The 21,132-nt window shown below is 41.2% G+C and overlaps 1 protein-coding gene across 2 annotated transcripts in view; it reads right to left on the reverse strand.

Annotated features, from left to right (window-relative positions):
- Nucleotides 1–21,132, reverse strand: part of LOC103023221 (copine-8) — a 226,914-nt gene that overhangs the window by 138,763 nt on the left and 67,019 nt on the right. For both annotated transcript variants that reach the window (XM_022671345.2, XM_022671344.2), the window contains exons 3-4: nucleotides 14,890–14,936; nucleotides 12,669–12,772 (exon numbers count right to left, since the gene is read on the reverse strand). In XM_022671345.2, the coding sequence (XP_022527066.1) occupies nucleotides 12,669–12,772; nucleotides 14,890–14,936 (151 nt within the window). The remainder of the gene's footprint in view (nucleotides 1–12,668; nucleotides 12,773–14,889; nucleotides 14,937–21,132) is intronic.

Consider the following 21,132-nt stretch of genomic DNA (forward strand, 5'->3'; position numbering starts at 1 on the left):
TTAATAAAGTTCAGATATCAATATTTGATTAAATAAAACTTCTTGGCATGTTCTCCTCCACCAGTCTTACACACTGCTTTTGGATAACGTTATGCCACTCCTGGTGCAAAAATTCTTGTGACCATCCATCTTCCTCTTGATTATATTTTAGAGAGTTTTCAATTTGGTAAAAATCAAAGAAACTCGTAATTTTTAAGTGGTCTCTTATTTTTTCCAGAGCTGGAGCACTCCCTCTATTTACAAAATATTAACAAAGATAGTACAGTAAGGACCAGTTAGCTGGTATGGTGTTGCTAAATGGTGGTGATAGTGTTGCAAAGTGGTTCTTATGCTGTTCCAGTTAGTTGCAATGGTGTTGCTTAGTGGATGCAGTGATGCGGCCAGGCAGGTATTTCCAGGTGGGTGCTATGGTGTCCTAGGTGGTAGCTTATGTAGTTGTTTGGGTGCTACTTGTGTATTATTATATTATTATTGTATTGTATTTTTGCAAAAAAAAGAAGTGCACAAAAACATTGTTCCCTATTAATTTCTGTTTAAAAAATATAATAATAATATGTGATAATGTGGAAACCATTATGACAGACACAAAAAAAAATTCAGACCTATACTACATATCTAATACTCAAAAACTAGTTAGTATTAGTAATTAAAACACACATTTGTTCAAAGACAGAGCTTTTCAACCAAAAGAACTAAAAGCTTCAGAGTAAGTTCTAGCAGGAAACTCCAGTGCTCGTCACTCGTATCTCAACTAATCACCAGCTTCCACCTGTCTAAGACCTCCTCTTACACGCCCTTTCCTGCTTGTATGTTTCTTTTCCCCCCACCGCCTCCAGTTTGGTCCTGCCTACTGCCTGGGGTTTGGCTCCGCCCCTGCCACCTACATACGACAGGTTCTGTGAGGCTCCAGATGCTGCAGACCTGGACCAATGATGGGGCCTACAGCAAAGACTAACTTTACATAAATTGATATTTAGTACATCGAAATTAAAGACTCTGGTTCTTGAACCAGTTCTGTTCGGACTTATAAGAACTGTCGTGCTTTTCAGCGACCCATTCTGCGTTTTTACCAATTTAAGTGGAACAGTCAAAACGTCACATTATACGTCATCAACAGAAGGCGTTGCACAATGGTGGTGAATTTAAGTGGTCATGGTTCATGCTGGAGAACCTGATTTATTCGGTTCCCGCAGCGAAAGAACGTTCCTGGTTCTTTCACCTACTTTTGTTGGTGGAAACGTGGCGAATGATTCAAAATCAGGTTTGTGAACCAGAACGGTGACGCTTTTACATTGTACATATTAACATTCAGTTTAAAGCTACTGTGAAATGATTTCATACTCAAGAAATATGCAAACAGTCCATTTCTGGACTCCGTTAAGAATAAAACCTGTTCGATGCAGCTGATGAAAAGGTTATGATGGATTGAAATGTTTGTATCAGGCCAGGAATACAATATACAATGATTAAAGGCTGTAAAAAAAGAGTGTTTGGATGCCGTGCTTGTTTTGTAATCGTGGAGATGGGTTCTCATTGTCATTATTGGGGCGCTCCACATCGGTGGCTCCCAGATAAAAGCCTACTGTTCTCTTTCATCTGCACACACACACACACACACACACACTTGTTGGACTGAGACACACGGTTGTTTTCATTCAGTCTCAGTCATTTCCATCTGTCTCACTCTCTCTCCTTCTTCCCCTGTGAATTTTCGTAACGTGCTGCATGTCACCTTTCATGATCACCTAAAGAATTGCGTAGAATTACAATCGCTTTACAGTTACACTAAAAACTGCACAGCTCGTGTGTTCCTCGAGCTAGTTCGAGCTAGTTCGCTCTTTTACCATTCAGATACGAGTATTTCAGTAGTATGAGTATTTGTAGCCTGTGTGTTTACCGTGCTAAAACAAGCTATTTAGGACTAAATAGCTAATATCTATAATAACACTCAGGGTTTCTCAGTGTACAGCAGTGTGGCTAGCTTTAGTAGAAATCTGTAAATCTAAGTTCACTGTAAATAAACGGAAGCGCTTTCCTCAACACGAGTGAACAGTTTTCAGGAGAAAAATCCGGTGTGAAATAGACATTTATTAACAGTGTGTCTTATAATCCAGTGCGCCTTATAGTGTGAAAAATGCGGTATTATGTAATGCTAATTGGGTGCATTGGTATTCCAGTTAGCTGCATTCTATAAGAAATAATCCATCCCTCCAACCCTGAACTCCCACAACTATATCCACACAAAATATATATATATATATATATATATATATATATATATATATATATATATATATATATAATAAATAATAATAATAATAATAAAATATATAAAAAATAAAATAAATAAATAAATAAATAAAAATAAAGTATTAATTGTCCTCCGAAGAGGGGGGGTGGTGGTTGGGCCAAAAAAAAAAAAAAAAAAAAAAAGAAATAATCCATAACAATTTGTGTCTGTTTTAAAAGCGGAATATTTTTTCACAATGAAATCAAAAAATTTGGAAACTGAACAGTGTTATAACCTTAAAAAAAATAAATATAAAGAATGAAAAATGAAGAAAGTTAAAATAAAGTTGAAATAAAGCAATGCAGCATTGCAATGCAGCTTTGCAAAAATATACAACCATAACACTTATCACTGTTGAGTGGTCCAGGAGTGGTTCAAGGCGACGAGAGCCAAAAACAATTACCAAAGAATGTTGCATTAGCATTATTTTAGCATTGAAAACCGAATTAGCATTACTGAAGGCTAAATTATGGGCACTTATTGGTGCTTCTTTCAGTCTTGTGACTCACTCCCATAAAATCAAGCTTGAAAGCAGCACGACAGGAGCCCAAATTAGCATAAAATCAATAACCCACAGTTGTCTATTTCATATTTCCGCCAAAACGAAAGCCGTAAACGCACGCGGGGCTACGGCACACGCACTCCATCAGCCCACCGCTGCTAAATGTCAGCCTGCGTCCATCTCTGCCAGAATACAGCTCTAAATGCTATGCAGTAATGAGGCCCAGAGACGAACTAGTTACATAAGGAGCCGTAAGGAGTCCGCGCGCGCGCACACACACACACACACACAAACACACATCAATAAAAAATTGCATTACCTCAGTCAGACATGAAAGCATATATTTACACAGTGAAAAATGGGGCCTTTCACACATACACACACACTCACACACATTCTGACACTCACATGCGCATAACAGCACGCACCTATGCCATCCCACCCTGCTGGAGACACAAAGACAGCGAGTGTGTGACAGAGGGCAGTGACCAGGGTGTGACCAGACTACACTCTCAGAAGAGGGTACTGTATCAAGCTGTCACTGGGGTGGTACCAAACTGTCTCATGGGTACTCCTCCTCTGTAGCTGTTTTTATTTCTTTTAAACAGTCACACTGACTGACTCGACACACCCTTTCTGACTGCAGGGTTTTATTAGATTCTTCCATTTAATAACATCTTGGTTATGAAATGATTTATATGCTCTTTTTATTTTATAAATAAAAAAAAATAAAGTGTATGTTCTCAGTTCAGGGTGTGTAAATAAAAGCAGGCCAAAACAAGGTATGAAACTAAATGCACCATGTACCAAACTGTTCTCTGGTCACTTAGTGTTTGTACCTTTAGTAAGAGAACTGCATGCTGTAACAGTAAAGTAATTGTAATATATATATTTTTAGTTGCACTGAACCTTCATGCTCTGTCTTCACATTGGGCTTAGATTAAAAACAGATTAAGAAAAGCTACAAATAAGGAGAACTGGACAAAGATGCTAGGTGTATCACAATGATTATTGCTATCTTACACCATGCAAAAATGATTTTATCATGCCTTGCAGCTGTGCCATTAAAACAGCAATGGAGGTTACGAAAAAATATCTACGTTGATGGGCATGATGGTATGGAAGTGAGGTCTGTTCAGGTACATTGTTGGCATATTGCTATCTTGGCAATAGAAAACACAGGTGCGCCACTGACAGATTAAAATCCTGACAACAGTCACCAGTCAGACGTCTTTTCCTATCTTGGTAACGCAGATGTTCCGTGCACACACACAGCATACATACATGCAGACAATGACACACAGCAGTGCACAAACCCAACTTTTACATCCACAAGAAGCAGAATAGAAAATAAAATAACAATGCTGTCAGAGCACACCTGGCTCTTAAAGGGAAGGACAAGAGATATGCTAATTGGTTTATTTTACGTTACACCCAAAATACATGATTAATTAAGAGAATTAGTGCATGCCTTTTGTGCATTTCGAGCCATGCGATGCATATCTTTGCGTCCTTGTGATACAAAACACACACTGACATGCCCTAAATAAAGCTGCACAGTGTGCGGTTGACGACTTGCCTATAGACCGCTAATATAAAGCCTAAGTTCCTTGTTATAGAAAATAGAATAATAAAGGATATATTCTAGTTATATTTGTTATTTTTGACAAATAAAGTCATCAGTTAAATCGAGTCAATATATTTAATAATTCTCATTTAAAGTGAGCTTTTTCAACTTGAAACTATTGATTACATTTATCTTATTTGTAGATATATTTTTACTTTAAATAAATTTAAATAATTTTAGCTTTTTTTATAAAGAAAATAATAACAAATAAAGGTTTTTTTACCTATTTAAAGGCTGTTCACGCACATAGTGTTATGGAACCAAAAGTGCTTCTGGTGTAGAACATGTGCTTGTTGGGATGTTTTTTAAACTTTACAGCAGTTAAGACATTAAACATTACTAAATGTTAAAGCTTAAGAATGCTGTAAGAATGAATTGAATAAAATTAATTTAAAATTTTCATTCTGGAGCATTTCTACTGATTCATTCATTACGAAATTATGATGATGTAAAGAAAGACCACTAGATGTGCATCATTTAAAAATTTTAAAAACGACAAACACCCTCACAGAAGGGCAGATTATGGATCAGTGGTGCAGCCGGTGTTGCCAATGTGGCCGTTTAGAAATGACGGCTGGAACAGGTCTGTAGACAAGCTGACATTTACACAAACCAACAGGTATTCTATAAACATCCAGCTAACCCCAACCCCCCCACTGCCCCCCACCGTCCCCCCGCACTGCTTACACAAGCTCTTACAGGAAAATTCCACCCCACACATTACAGCCAGAGATGAAAAGGAGGCTTGTTCCAGTCTTAGAGAACACGGCCTGAGCGGCAGTGAGCTCACTCACACCACTGCCCATCAACACACACACCGTACACAGCTCCTGCACCAAGTGTGTAAACGCTTTACTGCAGCGGCCCACCGGCTTCTGATACAGGTGTGTCCCGGTCAACGGGTTCTCCGTTTTTATTTTAGAAACCTAAAATTTGTGTAGATTGAGATTAGGTTGTTAAAAGAGCTAGAGAGAAAGAGCTGAGAGAGATCTTATATCGCTATTATTACTATTAATATTATTTGCTAAGTGCAGACCACGCCTAAAGAAGTAGAGAAAGAAGAAGGAAAAAGGGGAGGGAACTCAGGGAAATTTGGGCTGGAGTTCTGAACTGCGTGCTTGAAGAAGCGTGCAGTTATATCCCCCCCTTTTTATTTAATGAGAAGTGGAAGAGTAGAAAAAGGGGGTTGTTGGGGAGGAGGTGGGTTGCGAACTTTCGTCACGAGAGATAGTTAGTTAGGGGAGGTATTTATAGGACGGGGTGATTGATACGGGGTGGAGTTAGAACGTAGAGTTCGGGCGTGGTCCTTCTCCCAAACTTTTGTTATTACATAACTTCATTTTGCTAAGTGCGGACCACGCCTAAAGAAGTAGAGAAAGAAGAAGGAAAAAGGGGAGGGAACTCAGGGAAATTTGGGCTGGAGTTCTGAACTGCGTGCTTGAAGAAGCGTGCAGTTATATCCCCAAAATTGGAGCTTGTGTGGAAGCTAGTTTGGAATGAGCCTGTCTCAAACCGTCTGGTTGGGAACGGATGTATAGGTTATAAGCTTGGGAAGACCACCGGCCGGGGAGCTTGATCGTGTGCTCGGAGATTCCTTGTCTGGAGGCGTTGGATGCTGCACGATTTAAACTGAGTGGGCGGAGAATTGATCTGGTGAGTAACTACTGGCAGAAAGGATGCGACGGAGATGTGTTGGAACCAGTGCTTTGAGATTATACTACTAGATTCCGTTGTGAACAGAGGATCTAAAGGTGATGCTTGTTGAAAGAGGCGGAGATTAAGTGGTGGACGAGTGGTTCGTACGGGCTGAGGGGTGAGTCAAGTTTGAATAGATAGAGGATCGTGGTTTTTGCCAATTTGGTCCGTTTGCTTCATTCTTGAAGGTAAGGGTATCTGAGTCAAGGATGATGAGATCTGAAATTAGGGGCTGAGAAGGAGTTGTGGGAGATTTTAAGGGAAGTAAATTCTGAGCATCTGAGGAATCTAAGTAGAAGGACGGCTGAAAGGATGGTTTGTTGAGCTTGGAAGATCAGTTCGTTTACACGGGGGTTAGGTGAAGTGTAGTTTGTGAAAATGAAGGTACCGAGGTTGGGTTGCATTTGCATGCGGAGCCAAGGATCTGAATTTCTGTAACTGAAAACGAAAAAGAATAGAATTAAATTCTATCAGCGATAGAATTAAATGGACCTGAGGTGTGAACAGCTTTAGTGGTGAACTGATGCTTAATGGAGTGCCAAGTGAGACGACGGATAAAAGGGAAGATTTCTAGCGATTTGGAGCAACTTTTTTTTTTTTTTTTTATGTGGACTGCGGCGAGGTTGATCAGAGTGGAGTAGAATAGATTGACCATTCATGTCCCTAAAGGAGGGCAGCGACGAGGGCCGCATATAAGTCCAGAGAGCGCAGAAGAATCGCGCGGCGGAGCAGATGAAGTTCTCTGGCCAAGCAGAAGCGACCAGAGGAAGGAGCGGCATCTGTGAATAGCTTAATGTCAACAGAGCTGGAAGCTGCGTTGGCGTAGAAGAAAAACCCGTTCGATTGCAGAGGAGGCACAGCCAGAAATGGAGCTCTGACGTGCAGTATCAGTTGAGCATAACGAATGGTGGAGGGCTCGGACGAAAAAGCCAAGCGGAGGAGGCGGGAAATGAAAGAACGACCCTGGGTTCGATTTTGGGTTGTGAATAAAGTGGCCGAGGGGGGAAAGACGGTGCTAGGTACGGGCGGGGAGACTTGAAAGGAGGCGGAGTCCAGAAAGATCCCAAGAAACTCGAGAGATGTGGAGGGACCAACGGAGTTCTCCGACGGCGGGGCACGGAGGCGAGTGAAAGCGCTGGTCATGGCTTCAAGACCCATCGAGAGGGGCGAGGAAGGAGGACCGATGACGAAGTTACCCAGGAGGTGGAGCACGAACTGGGGCCCGTGTTAAGCAAATCCAGCAGAGCGCCTTAGCAAAGGAGTCGAAGCTTGGGGTTACTTTGCACCCAAAAGCAAGGTGAACTGAAAAACGGACTCTGAAAAGGCGCCAGGAGTCAGGATGGAGAGGGAGGATTTTGAAAGCCGAAACCACGTCAGCCTTAGACAGCCAGGCCCATCGCGGGATGGGGAGCTTCGTCCCGCAAACACACGTCAATGAAGTTCCAGATCCGGGGCGTCTTGGAATGTAGCAGGGTTCCAGTGTTGGAGATGAACCGCAGCGCGAGCTGAGAGGGGGCGGCGCTGTAGATGGAGAATGAAGGTCATGAAGCTCCAGCAAGGAGCTGAGCGGGTGCTGCAGCCCGGTGAGAAACGGCGAGAGAGGAGGCGGGGAGAGAATTGACGGAGTAAAGGAAGGAGAAAGGCTGGCTGGAAGGGACGGGTTGGAGAATAGTGTTGCCAACTGCTCAGTAAGGAAAGTAGCCATTGGCTGCAATTTGTGATTAAAACCCCTTAAATGTTACAAATGTTACAAATGAACTCTAACAAATGAACTACGTCTGTTGCTTTTATAAATAGGCAGAGACTTCTGAAAATAACTCCATTTTAACGTAAATTACATGATTAAGTTTTTTTTTTTGTTGTTTTTTTTGACAGTCAGCGGCGGCTTTAGGTATGCGCAGTTCGTTGCAGCGTGTTTGAAGAGCGGTGTGAGTGTGTGGTCTGACTGAGACTGCGCTGTGAGTGTCGTGCGCGGGGCTCGCGGCAGCACCTGCTGCTCGCTGAGGAGAAACTGAAGAGCATGTGTGTTCATTTAAACTCTCAATAACAAACAAAAACTAAGTTGGCAAGTTGGCAACACTGTTGGAGAACAGCAGGAGGAACGCAGAAATGGAGAAGGAGGATGACTGAGAGAGGGGGTTTGAACGACTGAGGGGAAGAGGGAAACGAGAGAGACGAGAGAAACGAGGCGCTGAGGCGAAGTTGGTGCCGCGCCGGGGTGCGAGAGCTGCAGCAGCGGCGAGGGGGTTTGGACGACTGAGGGAGGGGGTTTGGACGACTGAGGGAGGGGGAGTTGGACGACTGAGGGAGGGGGAGTTGGACGACAGAGGGAGGGGGAGTTGGACGACAGAGGGAGGGGGAGTTGGACGACTGAGGGGAAGAGAGACGAGAGAGACGAGAGTTGGTGCCGCGCCAGGGGCGCAAGAGCTGCGGCTCATGTGCGCTGTTCAGAGGTTCAGTGAAAAGTTCCGCTTTTGGAGCAGAACGGGGGAAAGGGACGCCGCGGTCCTTCAAAAACCCGCTGCAGCTTAACAACAGTCCAATCGGACATGCGAGGAGGCTGGGACTTACTAGGAGAGAGGGGCCCAGGGCCGGCGAGGCCGGCCGAGGAAGACGGGCGTCCGGAGCGGCGAGCCCGCGCAGGAGGAGTAGGGGAAGGGGGAGAAGAGCGGCGGGAGTGCCGAGATCCGGGGGTGCACTGGTGAGGACGACCGACCCGGGAGGAAGAATAAGCAGTAGCCGGAGTAGAACCAGGAGTAGCCGGAATGGAGATTACGGAATTCAGACGACGAGCCCGGCGAGGTGGAGCAGGAGTGGAGACAGGCTGGCTAGGAGGGAAGAGGTCCTCGTCGGAGGCGGTGAGTTAAAGGTCCATGACGGAGAACAAGCTAATGCTAGCAGGCGGGTGCGGCAGATTCGACTGATGCGAACTTTCGTCACGAGAGATAGTTAGTTAGGGGAGGTATTTATAGGACGGGGTGATTGATAGGGGGTGGAGTTAGAACGTAGAGTTCGGGCGTGGTCCTTCTCCCAAACTTTTGTTATTACATAACATCATTTATTAATGATAAGCAAATTACGGACAGAGAAAGAGAAAAAGGAGTTGGTAAAAGGAGGAGGGAAAGGGTATAAAAGAAAAAGACATATGAGAGGAATGAGAGAAAGAAATGGAGAAATAAAAAAATAATAACAAAAAGAGATAAGAATGCAAGGAAGGAAAGAGATATGTGAAGGGGTAGATAGACAGTCAGACAGACAGACAGACTGATAGACAGATAGTACGTAGAAAGCTTCATGGAATGTGGATCCATAGCTAAGCAGGGGAATACGTTTCAGGAGTACGGTATTTTTTCTGACTGCTTTGTGTAAAGTGTAAAGCGCAAAGTTTGGTGGAGGGGGGATCATGGTGTGAGGTTGTTTTTCAGGAGTTAGACTCGCCCCCTTAGTTCCATTAAAAGAAACTCTTAAATGCTTTAGGTTACCAAAATACTAAGACATTTTGGTCAATTTCATGTTCCCAACTTTGCAGGAAGAGTTTGGGGATGGCCAATATCTGTTTTAATATGACCCCGGAACAGTCCACAACTCAAGGTCCATAAAGACATGGATGAGCGAGTTTAGTCCTGATCTCAACCTGATAAAACCCTTTTCTGATGAATTAGAATAGAGACTGTGAGGCAGGCTTTCTCACCAACATCAGGGTCTAACCGCACAAATGCATTGGTCAAAAATACCCCTAAACACACTCCTAAACCTTGCGGAAAGCCTTTTTTTTTAGAATAGATGAAGCTATTATAGTAGCTGCAGAAGGTGAGCCGACATCATATCAAACCCCATGGAAAAAGAATGGAATGTTACTCAAGCTAAGATGCAGGAGAACGGTACTTGTCTGACTGCATTGTGGCAAGTGTAAAATTTGGTGGCGGGGGGGATTATGGTGTGGGTTGTTTTTTTCTGGAGTTGGTCTCGCCCCCTTAGTTCCAGTGAAAGGAACTCTAAAATGCTTCAGCTTACAAAGATAATGAGACATTTTGGACGTTGGAAGTTCATGCTCCCAACTATGCAGAAACAGTTTGGGGACGACCACTTCCTGTTCCAATATGACTGCAGAGTTTAGTGTGGAAGAACTTGACTGGCCTGCACAGAGTCCTGACCTCAACCTGATAGAACACCTTTGGGGTGAATTAGAGACTGTGACCTCACCTCACTGTCTGACCTCACAAATGTGTTTCTGTATGAAAGAATGGTCAATAATACCCATAAACACACTCCTAAACCTTGTGGAAAGCCTTTCCAGAAGAGATGAAGCTGTTATAGATGCAGAATGTGGGTTAAAATCATATTAAACTGCATGAAATAAAAATTGGAATGTCACTCAAGCTCATATTTGTATGAAGGCAAAGAGTTAATACTTTTGGTAATATAGTGTAGATAGACAGATGACATAGAAAAGAGAGAGAGAGAGAGAGAGAGAACGAGAGAGAGAGAGAGAGAGAGAGAGAGAGAGAAAGTGTGAAAGAGAAGAAGAGATAGAAATCAAGAAGAAATGAGGGGCAGAGAAAGACAGAGGTGAAAGACCGACAGGAGGGAAAAGAGACAGAGGCATAGAAAGAGAGAGAGAGAGAGAGAGAGAGAGAAAAGGAGAGAGAACGACGTTAGCATCACACAGTCAGCGTAGCCATCAGAGCGGATTGGTGTATGGTTTGCTGTCCACCCACACACACTCGGCTCAGCCTTCAGGGAAGACACACACTCACTCTCTCTCTCTCTCTCACACACACACACACACACACACACACACACACACACACAACTCCCAATTTACACTCTCTCTGCCTGACTGGGCCACATTAGAGTTCTCTCTCTAGATGCTATTTATAGCTCTGCATGTGCTTTTGCCATTCAGTCACTTGCACAAACACACACACACACACAGACACACACACACACTGACAGACACACACACACATATGCACACACATACTCATATACACACTGACAAATGACAACATGAACAAACATCCAGGGCCCTGCAGTGCTGTTATGATGAGCATTAACTGATAGGTAGACAGCACACGTTTTAAGAACAGGGGATCAACAGGTGAGGCTCAGACTGGACATTTTTAACCCTTTAATACACATAACAAAAAAAAAAACATTCACATTCACCTTTAACAGCAGGATTTCTCACTTCTGCTGCTGCTTATGGATGTATTTGTTATTTAAACTGTTCAATATATGCTTTGCAAAACCCAAAAGAAATGATGCTTCTTTTTTTGTTGTTAGGGAAGTGATTGATGTGTGATTCTATTAAAATCTTTTCACAATGCATCCTGTGTTGGTTTACATTTACAGCTTTATAGCTTTTAATGTAGTCAAGTGAAATCCAAAGTAGGCCTGTCACAATAGCATTGTTTTGTGGACGATATACTAACTCAGAAATTATTGCAATTAACGATATTATTATTTTTTTAATTTTACAATTTAAATGTATCAATCAACCTTTATTTTGATTTGGATGTACACTGAGGCCAATTCTCGTTTTCAATGTAGCCGAGCATTTACAGAAACAGGGATTGACATGACAGAAAAAATAATATCTACATTTAATTATTTTAAAATAAGAGTAAATAAAATATAAAAATAGATAAAAAATAAAAAACGTATTAGAATAAAATAAAATAAGATAAAAAGAAAATAAGATTAATACAACAAAAATGAGTTAAAATGAGCTAAAACTAAGTTTTACATAATACAATAAAAATATAAATAAATTAATGAACTAAAAAAACAAAAAACAAAAAAAAACAATAATAATGATAAAAATAATAGTAATGATAAAACAAAATCAAAATAAGTTTAAAAGCCATAATACAAAACTATTTACAACAACAACAATAATAATAATAATAATAATAATAATAATAATAATAATAATAATAATAATAATAAAAAGAAAAAAATAGAGAAAAAATAAAATAAAAACTAAAAAGAATACATAAGATTAAATAAAACAGGTACAGTCTGTCTGAAGGTGGTTAGATATTAAATGTTTAAAATGAGTTTTAGAGTTTCCTGTAGTGAATTTAAATTTAAATGTCACTGACTTAATGATAATGGTATAGCATAACAAAGCATTTATACCTTTTTAAATACAACCAAATAATAATAGTTTTCGTTACCTACTGCAGTCCACACTGTGTGTATAAAGTTGCAGTTATAGAAGTTTTTTTTAAAGCATGGCTGGCTAAAATATATATTTTTTTGTTATATATGTGAACAAACACTTAAATAAACACAATAGACGATAACACGATTATCCAATATACCTAAGGTAGTGTCTACTTATTGTTAAGTTTTGATAAGTCGATAATGTAATTATTGTGACAGGCCTAATCCATATTAAAACATAACCTCCATATGTCACCAAAAATGCTACATGCAATAACAATCAGTTTCAGCTTGCCCCATCAATAAGTACAGCACTATTTTTTAAAAGCACACAGAAAGCTTTCCTTACACACATTTTACTAAGTAAGATTGGATTTACTTACAGATCAAACCTCAGGTTCTGCCTCTCCTCGAAGAAATAGTCCAGGATGAACTTTCGCACAAACTCTGGGTTCAGGGTGTTGTCGATCACCTCTGTCCTGCCGAACTGAGAGAAACAGAGACACAGTCAGTCTAACTCAGGTGCACATTAATTCTCCAAACAGGCTTTATATAATTTCACAGTTTTTTTTTTTTTTAGAATTGCTTATATAAAACTTTAGGTCAGGTCAGACCAGGCCAAGATGAATAACTTGTCATTTAACAAGCAAATTAATTAAAGCAATAATCTGCTGTCATACAACTAGTGTTTAATTAAACAATGTAATATATTTTACAAAACAATATTCATAACATTCATTGCTGATTAATTATTTAAATGTATGTAGCATCAATTAAATTAAATATACTGTGGAACCTGCATATTTTTAAATCGCTGGGCTTAAAGTATTTATTTTTGTGGACCGTGTCTTTGCCTGCGCCGTCTATTGGAGACATGGCATTTCTGCACTGTACCTCTATGGGATCCAGCGCCCTCCAGTGGTGTATAATGACATCGCATTTGGTTTGTATTTGGTTTGTAAGTGCTGCATCGTTGCTAGGTTACCTGTATGTGGTGGAGTAATACATGGAGAGCTTCGGTTACAGTGCATTACCGGCTGATAATGTCACTAATAATACGCCTTTCAGGGCGTATCACATCGCAGGGTGGGAACTAACTGTGGTAAAACACGCAACATCTTCCCCATCAACACAATATCACCTTATCAATTCCTGATCAAGTCTGCTGTAACTGCTGTGTTTACTGCTGTGTTTACTGTGTTCATGCCTAATTAGTTAGGTAATTTTATATTTGAGGGTGATATCGGCAGTTGCAGATTCTGACTGGCTGTATAATCCGCCCTTTCCTGCATTGTTAGCCATCAGTGTGTGAATCAGCATTGATTTAGAGCTCATTACACTTCCGACAGCTGTGAATCAGTGAGGTACTAAAACACAACCACAAACAGGTCACAATCGGTCACTGGATAACACCCGCTCTGGCTGGGCACAGGCAAACATCATTTGTACCATTTTATCGGTTCGTTATCAACCATCTGTCTCTTGCCTACACCTACTGTGTTCATGTAGAGTTTAAAAGTAAATAAAACATGACGATGTTCCAATGGATTTATCAGCATTGCTGGAAAACATGAGGTGAAAGCACCATAAAATCTACATTAAATATTATATTCACAATTTTTGGCATCGTTCCATTTTAGTGTGGGAGGTTTCATGGCTAAATTGGAGCAGCCTGGTGGCCAATCTTCATTAATTGCACATTGCACCAGTAAGAGCAGAGTGTGAAGGTTCACTTTGCAGGGTAAGAGCACAGTTATACTCAAAATATTGCAATGCATACAACATTATTTGTGACAAACCAGAGTTCAAAAGAGGACAAATTGTTGGTGCACGTCTTGCTTGTGCATCTGTGACCAAGACAGCAAGTCTTTGTGATGCATCAAGAGCCACGGTATCCAGGGTAATGTCAGCATACCACCAAGAAGGACCAACCACATCCAACAGGATTAACTGTGGACGCAAGAGGAAGCTGTCTGAAAGGGATGTTCGGGTGCTAACCCTGATTGTATCCAAAAAACATAAAACCACGGCTGCCCAAATCACGGCAGAATTCAATGTGCACCTTAACTCTCCTGTTTCCACCAGAACTGTCAGTCGGTACAGTAAATTATTGGGGCTAAAACCAGGTCCAACTCCTAAAAATGGCTTTTTAAAAGGTGAATAAGAGTGTTTTTCTGAATTCAGCTGTAACTGGACATATCTGCACAAAACTGTGTCGGACTGAGGTGCACAGCTTTCGACATGTGCGTTTACAAGCACGTGCCAAACCATGTGGATGGATGCCATGCGGTTACCTCTGCATTTACTTCTACATGCCACCCCTCGCGCTGATTTGAGCCGCGTCGACGTTTCCAGGCACACTTATCTCATCTGACCAGGCCACGGTTGAAGTTAACACACGTACGGACCCGCCTAATGACCGCATGGAGAGGCTGATCTTTTTGATTACCCAAACCGAGGGGGGGAAAACTGAGTGAGAAATGACTTCATGAATTATTGAGAGCGTTATTTGACGAGTAATCCAGCCTGGCATTTGCATGCATCCATATTCATGTGGGTGTGTGTCGGCAGACGCCTGATGGAGCGCCTCACTCACTCACTCACCTCTCTCCATTCCTTGTTGCCGATGCCCTGGGTGTACAGCACGCAGACTGCAGGAGAAAAAGAAGAGAAGAGACAGCGTTATAATGCAGGAAAAAAATGAGGAGCAGCTCAAATCAACAGAAGACATGAAGTGCATGAACTAAATTATATATACAGTGGTGTGAACAAGTATTTGCTTTGTTTAATATCATAAAAATATAACCAAATACAAAAAGCACTTTTTAAATAATGATTTCATTTAAGGAAAAATATCTAAAACAAATCAAGCAGTTTGTGAAAAAGTGTTTGACCCTACAACCAAAATTATTCCAAAAGAGCATGGACAACTCATCCAGGAGGTCAAACAACATTTAAAAAACTGCAGGTCTTACTTCCCTAAGTTAAGGTCAGTCATCTTAATGATCCCCAGGACTTTGGGTAAATGTTCTTAGGGCTGACGTGACAAAAATTTAACATTTAATAAAAAAAAGTACATCATATTAAAAGTAAAACATGGTGGTCGTGGTGTGATGGACTGGGGCTGCTTTGCTGCTTCAGGGCCTGAACATCCCATTTTCTCCCATTTCTCCTTAGCTGGGGGGTACTAGTCAGCTGTAGTCAGCTACTAGTCAGCTGTCCATCCCCCACCACAGATGATGCCTCAACACAAGCAGGGTGCTAGCACATGCCTCCTCCGACACATGTAAAGTCAACCACCACCTCTTTTCTTACTGCTGCTGACACAGCATTGCCGAAAAGCATAACAAAGCGCTCGGTGGAAAGCGCAGCGGCTTGGTTCCGATACATCAGCTCACAGAAACCTTGTGCTGATCGACATCACCCTTTGGAGTGATGAGGGGAGAGACCGCCATCTACCCTACACAGAGAGAGAGCTAGGCCAATTGTGCTCAGGGCTCCGGCAGCTGACGGCAAGCTACATGACCGGGATTCGAACCATTTTCTGATCATAGTGGCAGCACTTTATATCGCTGGACTACTCAGAGACCCACAGTGCTACTTTTTAAGTTCTACAATAAAAGGAACTAAGAATATATAATATGGGGTTTCAAACTACTGTATTGAAAATTCATCACACACTTCTAAATCTAGTTTTACGCACAGTTTCTCATTATTTTTGTTTGAATTAGGACATTTTAAGAAGTTCCATAGCACATCATTTTTAAAAATAGTGTTGAAAGACAGGGACTAAATTTTTTCATTTAATAAAGAATCCCCATTCAAAATGCCCTGTAGTCAAGGACTAGGCTAATCCCTCTCTGGGAAACTGCCCCTATAGGTCTGAGTGTACTCAGTGTTTGAAGTCATGCAGCTTTACCTCATGTTGCTATACAGTACAATGTTATTATTTGATGTAACTGGAGAAGAACAGACATTATGCTGAGATACGCTGGCCTGCGCTCGCTGCACAGGCCCTGGCTGGCCAGAGGAGATCTGCTAATGCTAAGAGACTGGAGCAGCAGCACTCAGCATTACTGAGGCCTAAACTCAGCACAAGTGCCCAGTCTCATGACTGTACGGCTGCTGGACGATATCAGTACGATTCACGCTGATGGTTAGCCAGATGCAGCCTGGAAACTGAGAGTGTTCTGAGGTCTGAGGGGAGCACAGGTTCTGGAGGGCTTTAGAGAAGACCAGACCAGACAGTTTGAAGACCAGACTACCCAAACATGATCAGTTCTTTAATCTATTGCATGTAAAGGTCTCCTTCCCCTAAAATCCATTTTTTCTTGTTCTTTGTGAAATACTATGGGTCTCTGTGAGTTGTATATGATGCTGCATATAAACCGTTCTTCAACCTCCCTTGTCTGCAGTAGCTAGAAAACAAGTCGATCAGAAAGATGTTAACTAAGGAGGGGCTTACAGATCTGTTTACGCCAGCTGGATAGCGCAAGCTATCTTGTGTTAGTAACTGTAGGTTTAAATCGGATCTCCGGTTGATTCTGCGTTTTACTGAAACCTTAAATAAAACTAGAGAAGCACGGTTTGACAAGGCAGCTCAACTCTACAGAACACCGGTTAAAGCGTGCGCCGTTCACACTGGCTTTTATGATATAGAGCATTTCTGCTGCAGTGCTGTTAGCCAATCAGAATATTGAATAAATATATGAATAATATGAAAGATTTATGAGCAAGAGCCAAATTCTGTCTTTCTTCAGAAACTAGTAATTCAGTGATCTAAAGCACCAAAATGTGAAACATTCAGCATTATTTATTGTTTGAATAATCAATGTATCAGGACACAGCTGGCCAACAAAAACAAACCTAACAGTCACCTGATGTTTCAATACTACAATACTCAAATGCTATCTTCTGAATGGAAACAGCACTTTATCTGAGGAGCTCCTGCTGCTGTTCCTCACCGTATGAGTTTTTTATCTGAATAAAATAGATAAACAACACCAAACAGCAATTATTCACTCAGCAAAGAGAGAAATTGAATTGTGCAATCAGTCCCCAGCTTGGAGAGCCCAGAATTGGTCCTGGGTACAGAATAATTTATTTAGCACAACTCCCTAAAACTCCCATAATGCACACTGAACTGAATGAATTTGTTACCTGACTAAAGAAAGAAAAACTGACTGATTTTAATACTGTAATGCCTCTAGGGTTAATAATTACATAACATATTGTAAATTGATATTAACCTTGCATCTAACTTTTGCAATAGAGCTTGAATACTTTGAATACTTAAACACAGAGTTTTTAGGTCCATTTATAGTGATTATGGAGCTATTTAAAATATTTAATTTTGTAAAGGAATCCATGTAAAAGTTGTTGATCTATCTCTTTTCTATCTATCTCGTATCTCTTTTTAAGTTCTATTTAAGTTCTCTAATAACCCTCGTTTTTAATCACAGTTTTTATGCATCTTGGCATGTCCTCCTCCACCAGTCTTACACACTGCTTTTCGATAACTTTATGCCACTCCTGGTGCAAGCAGTTCAGCTTGGTTTGATGGTTTGTGATCATCCATCTTCCTCTTGATTATATTTCAGAGGTTTTCAATTTGGTAAAATCAAAGAAACTCAGAATTTTTATATGGCCTCTTATTTTTTTCCAGAGCTGTAAAGTTCTTGTATGTAACTATTAGTTTCCCTAGTTCTGTTTTTGGCTCTCTGATTGTTTTATTGACTACGCTCATCCTACATTCTCCAGCCTCCTGCCTTCTACAACAGCTTTATCCACATCTATGACACCAGACGATGAAGTTGGTGTTTTGTGACGTTTGTTTATTATTCTTTCGGTGGGAGGGATGGTCAGCTAACATCTAGCAGAAAACAGCCCTTTGGTCAGATAAAGAATTGAACAGAGCGGTGTATGATCTCTGTGCTCTGTTTGAAGTACTGAAACCACTCTCTCTCTCTCTCTTCCCTGCTTTTATCTGTCAGAACCATTTGTTCTCCTTTCACCTCACTTTCACTGTGACAGATCCTCACTTGCTCTCTATTTTTTATCTTCATTCCCTTCTCTTGCTCTCTCTCTTATGCATTGATAGTCTGTTCTGCTTCAAAACAGCATATAAACCAACTGCCACCTTTTCCAGGGCTTAACCTGGACCTGCTCGCCAGCTTCCCTCTCCGGCCACTGAGGTCAATTCGCCACACTTCACCCTAATCAGTGTTTGAGGCCACGGCCATTAGCATAATGAATATGATATGAGTATGAAAATAAGAACCTGACCTGTGACATATGAGCATGAAGTCATGCAAATGACCAGTGATCCATGAATAAAGGGAAGGAATGTTTTCGTGCCTGTATGAGTGTGTGTGTGAGAGCATGTGTGTGAGTGTGTGTAAGCAGCAGAAGCTCATAGCCCAATAATTAGCAAAATGCTTTTTAGCATCGTGCACGCCTTAAACCTTAAACCATGTGCAGTTAGTATAAGTATCTTTTTTTTTATGTTATTTCAAATTTTTCCCATTGTCTCCCCAGTTTACACGGCCAATTACCCAACCCACTCATTAGGTTTCCCCCTATCACTAGTAATACCCCCAACACACCAGGAGGGTGAAGACTAGCACATGCTTCCTCCGATACATGTGAAGCCAGCCACCACTTCTTTTCGAGCTGCTGCTGATGCAGCATTGCCGAGCAGCATCACAGCGCGCTTGGAGGAAAGCGCAGCGGCTCAGTTCCGACACATCAGCTCACAGACGCCCTGCACTGCAGACATCACCCTAGGAGTGATGTGGGGAGAGAGCGCCATCTACCCACCCGGAGGAAGCAGGGACAATTGTGCTCCCTCTGAGCGCCATCTCAGCTTGATGGCAAGGCTGCATGAGCGGGGGTTCAAACCGGTGACCTCCCGCTCATAGCAGCGCTTTAAACCGCTGGACCACTAGGCGCACCCATAAGTATCTTTATAAGATCTGCATGTGATTTCTTTTATTTTTTTTTATAATTTTATTTCTAAATTATTTGTGATGACTTCCCGGTTTCTCCCTAATTTACAAGGCCAATTACCAAACCCACTCATTAGGACGCCCCCCATCACTAGTGATGCCCCAACACACCAGGAGGGTGAAGACTAGCACATGCCTCCTCTGATACATATAAAGTCAGCCGCCACTACCTCTTTTCCAACTGCTGCTGAAAGCGCCATCTACCCCTACAGAGAGAGCAAGGCCAACTGTGCTCTCTCAGGGCTCCGGCAGCTGATGGCAAGCTACATGAACAGGATTCGAACCGGCGATCTCCTGATCATAGTGGCAGCAAATGTTTGATTTCAATTAATTCTTTTTTTGCTATTTTATATACTTATATGTTGTTCTACAAACATACATACGTAGGTATAAATACTCTACGCCACACAAAAATGCTAGATATAGTTCTGCCCATAAATATTTGGACAGTGACACAATCTTTAATGATTTGAGCTCTGTATACCACCATACTGGATTTGAAATTAAACAAAATAGATGCATTTGAAGTGCAGGATTTTAGGTTCAATTCAAGTTGCTGAACAAAAATATTTCAGGAAGCTTTTAGGAATTACAACCATTTATCTACAAAGACTCAAATTTGGGAAATAAATGATCTCAAAAGCTTTTAAATGGGCTGAATGGGCTATTTTATTGTTAATGCATCTTCCGTTAAGCAGGTAAAAGATCAGGAGCTGATTCCAGGTGTGGTATTTTTATTTGAAAGCTGTTTCTGTGAACCCACAACAAGCGTTCAAAGATGCTCTCAATGGAAGTGAAAGATGAACAGATCACAACTAGCCTGAATAAAAGAGGAAATGCATCAAAAAGAGACTTAAACAAGAGAAATGTAAGGAGTCGCCAAATCAACAGTTTGGTACATTCTGGAGAAACAAGAGTGAAGTGGTGAGCTCGAGAACTCAAAAAGTTCTGCAAATCTATGGACTTTCCCATGACTGTCTTTAAAAAAAAGACTTTATGAGAGGGTTCACCACAAGGTGCAAATCATTAATAGAAAGGCCAGATTAGACTTTACCAAAAACACTTCTAAAGAAGCTGGACTAGTTCTAGAACAGCTTTTTTTGGACTGATGAAACTAAGAAGGAAATGAAGGAAAGTAGAAAGTATGGAGAAGGTTGGTAAGGGCTTGAAACAAAGCTCACCACATCCTCTGTAAAACATGGTGGTGGTAGTATGGGTGTGCATGGCTTCCAGCAGCACTGGATCACTAGTGTTTTTAAATATGTGACAAAAGACTGCAGCAAAAGGATTTGTCCAATTACTTTTGAGCCCCTGAAATGAGGAGAAATGAAAAAATGTATGCAATTTCTTTTTTTTGCACCATAAAGGTCTTTCTTTAAGCAAGATCTTTTTTTTTTTTTTTTGGCCCGCCACCACCCCCCCTCTTCGGAAAACTAAAAATACTTTATTATTTATTACTTTTTAAACCCCTCCGATACCCCACCACCCAACTCTTCCAACTTCACCCCCCCCAAAAAAAACAAAACAAAAAAAAAAACAAACAAAAAAATGTATGCAATTTCTAAACAATTAATATTATATTTCCAGTGTTGTGAAAAGCAGAGCCCAATTTATGATGATTGTGTCACTGTCCAAATATTACCATGCCTAATTGTGCAGTAGAACAGATTATAGATTCTCCAGAAAAAGCATTAGGAAAAAAAATCATAGGCCAAAAGAAAATTGGACACTTACACTACACAGATATTCATGCAAGCCTACTGGAACACATGAATACGCCAGAGAGGCAGAAAAACAGACAGCGAGACAAATGGCCTGGAAGAAAAGGAGAGGAAAAAAA

The sequence above is a fragment of the Astyanax mexicanus genome, chromosome 2 (genome assembly GCF_023375975.1).
Source record: "Astyanax mexicanus isolate ESR-SI-001 chromosome 2, AstMex3_surface, whole genome shotgun sequence".
NCBI classification, from domain to species: domain Eukaryota; kingdom Metazoa; phylum Chordata; class Actinopteri; order Characiformes; family Acestrorhamphidae; genus Astyanax; species Astyanax mexicanus.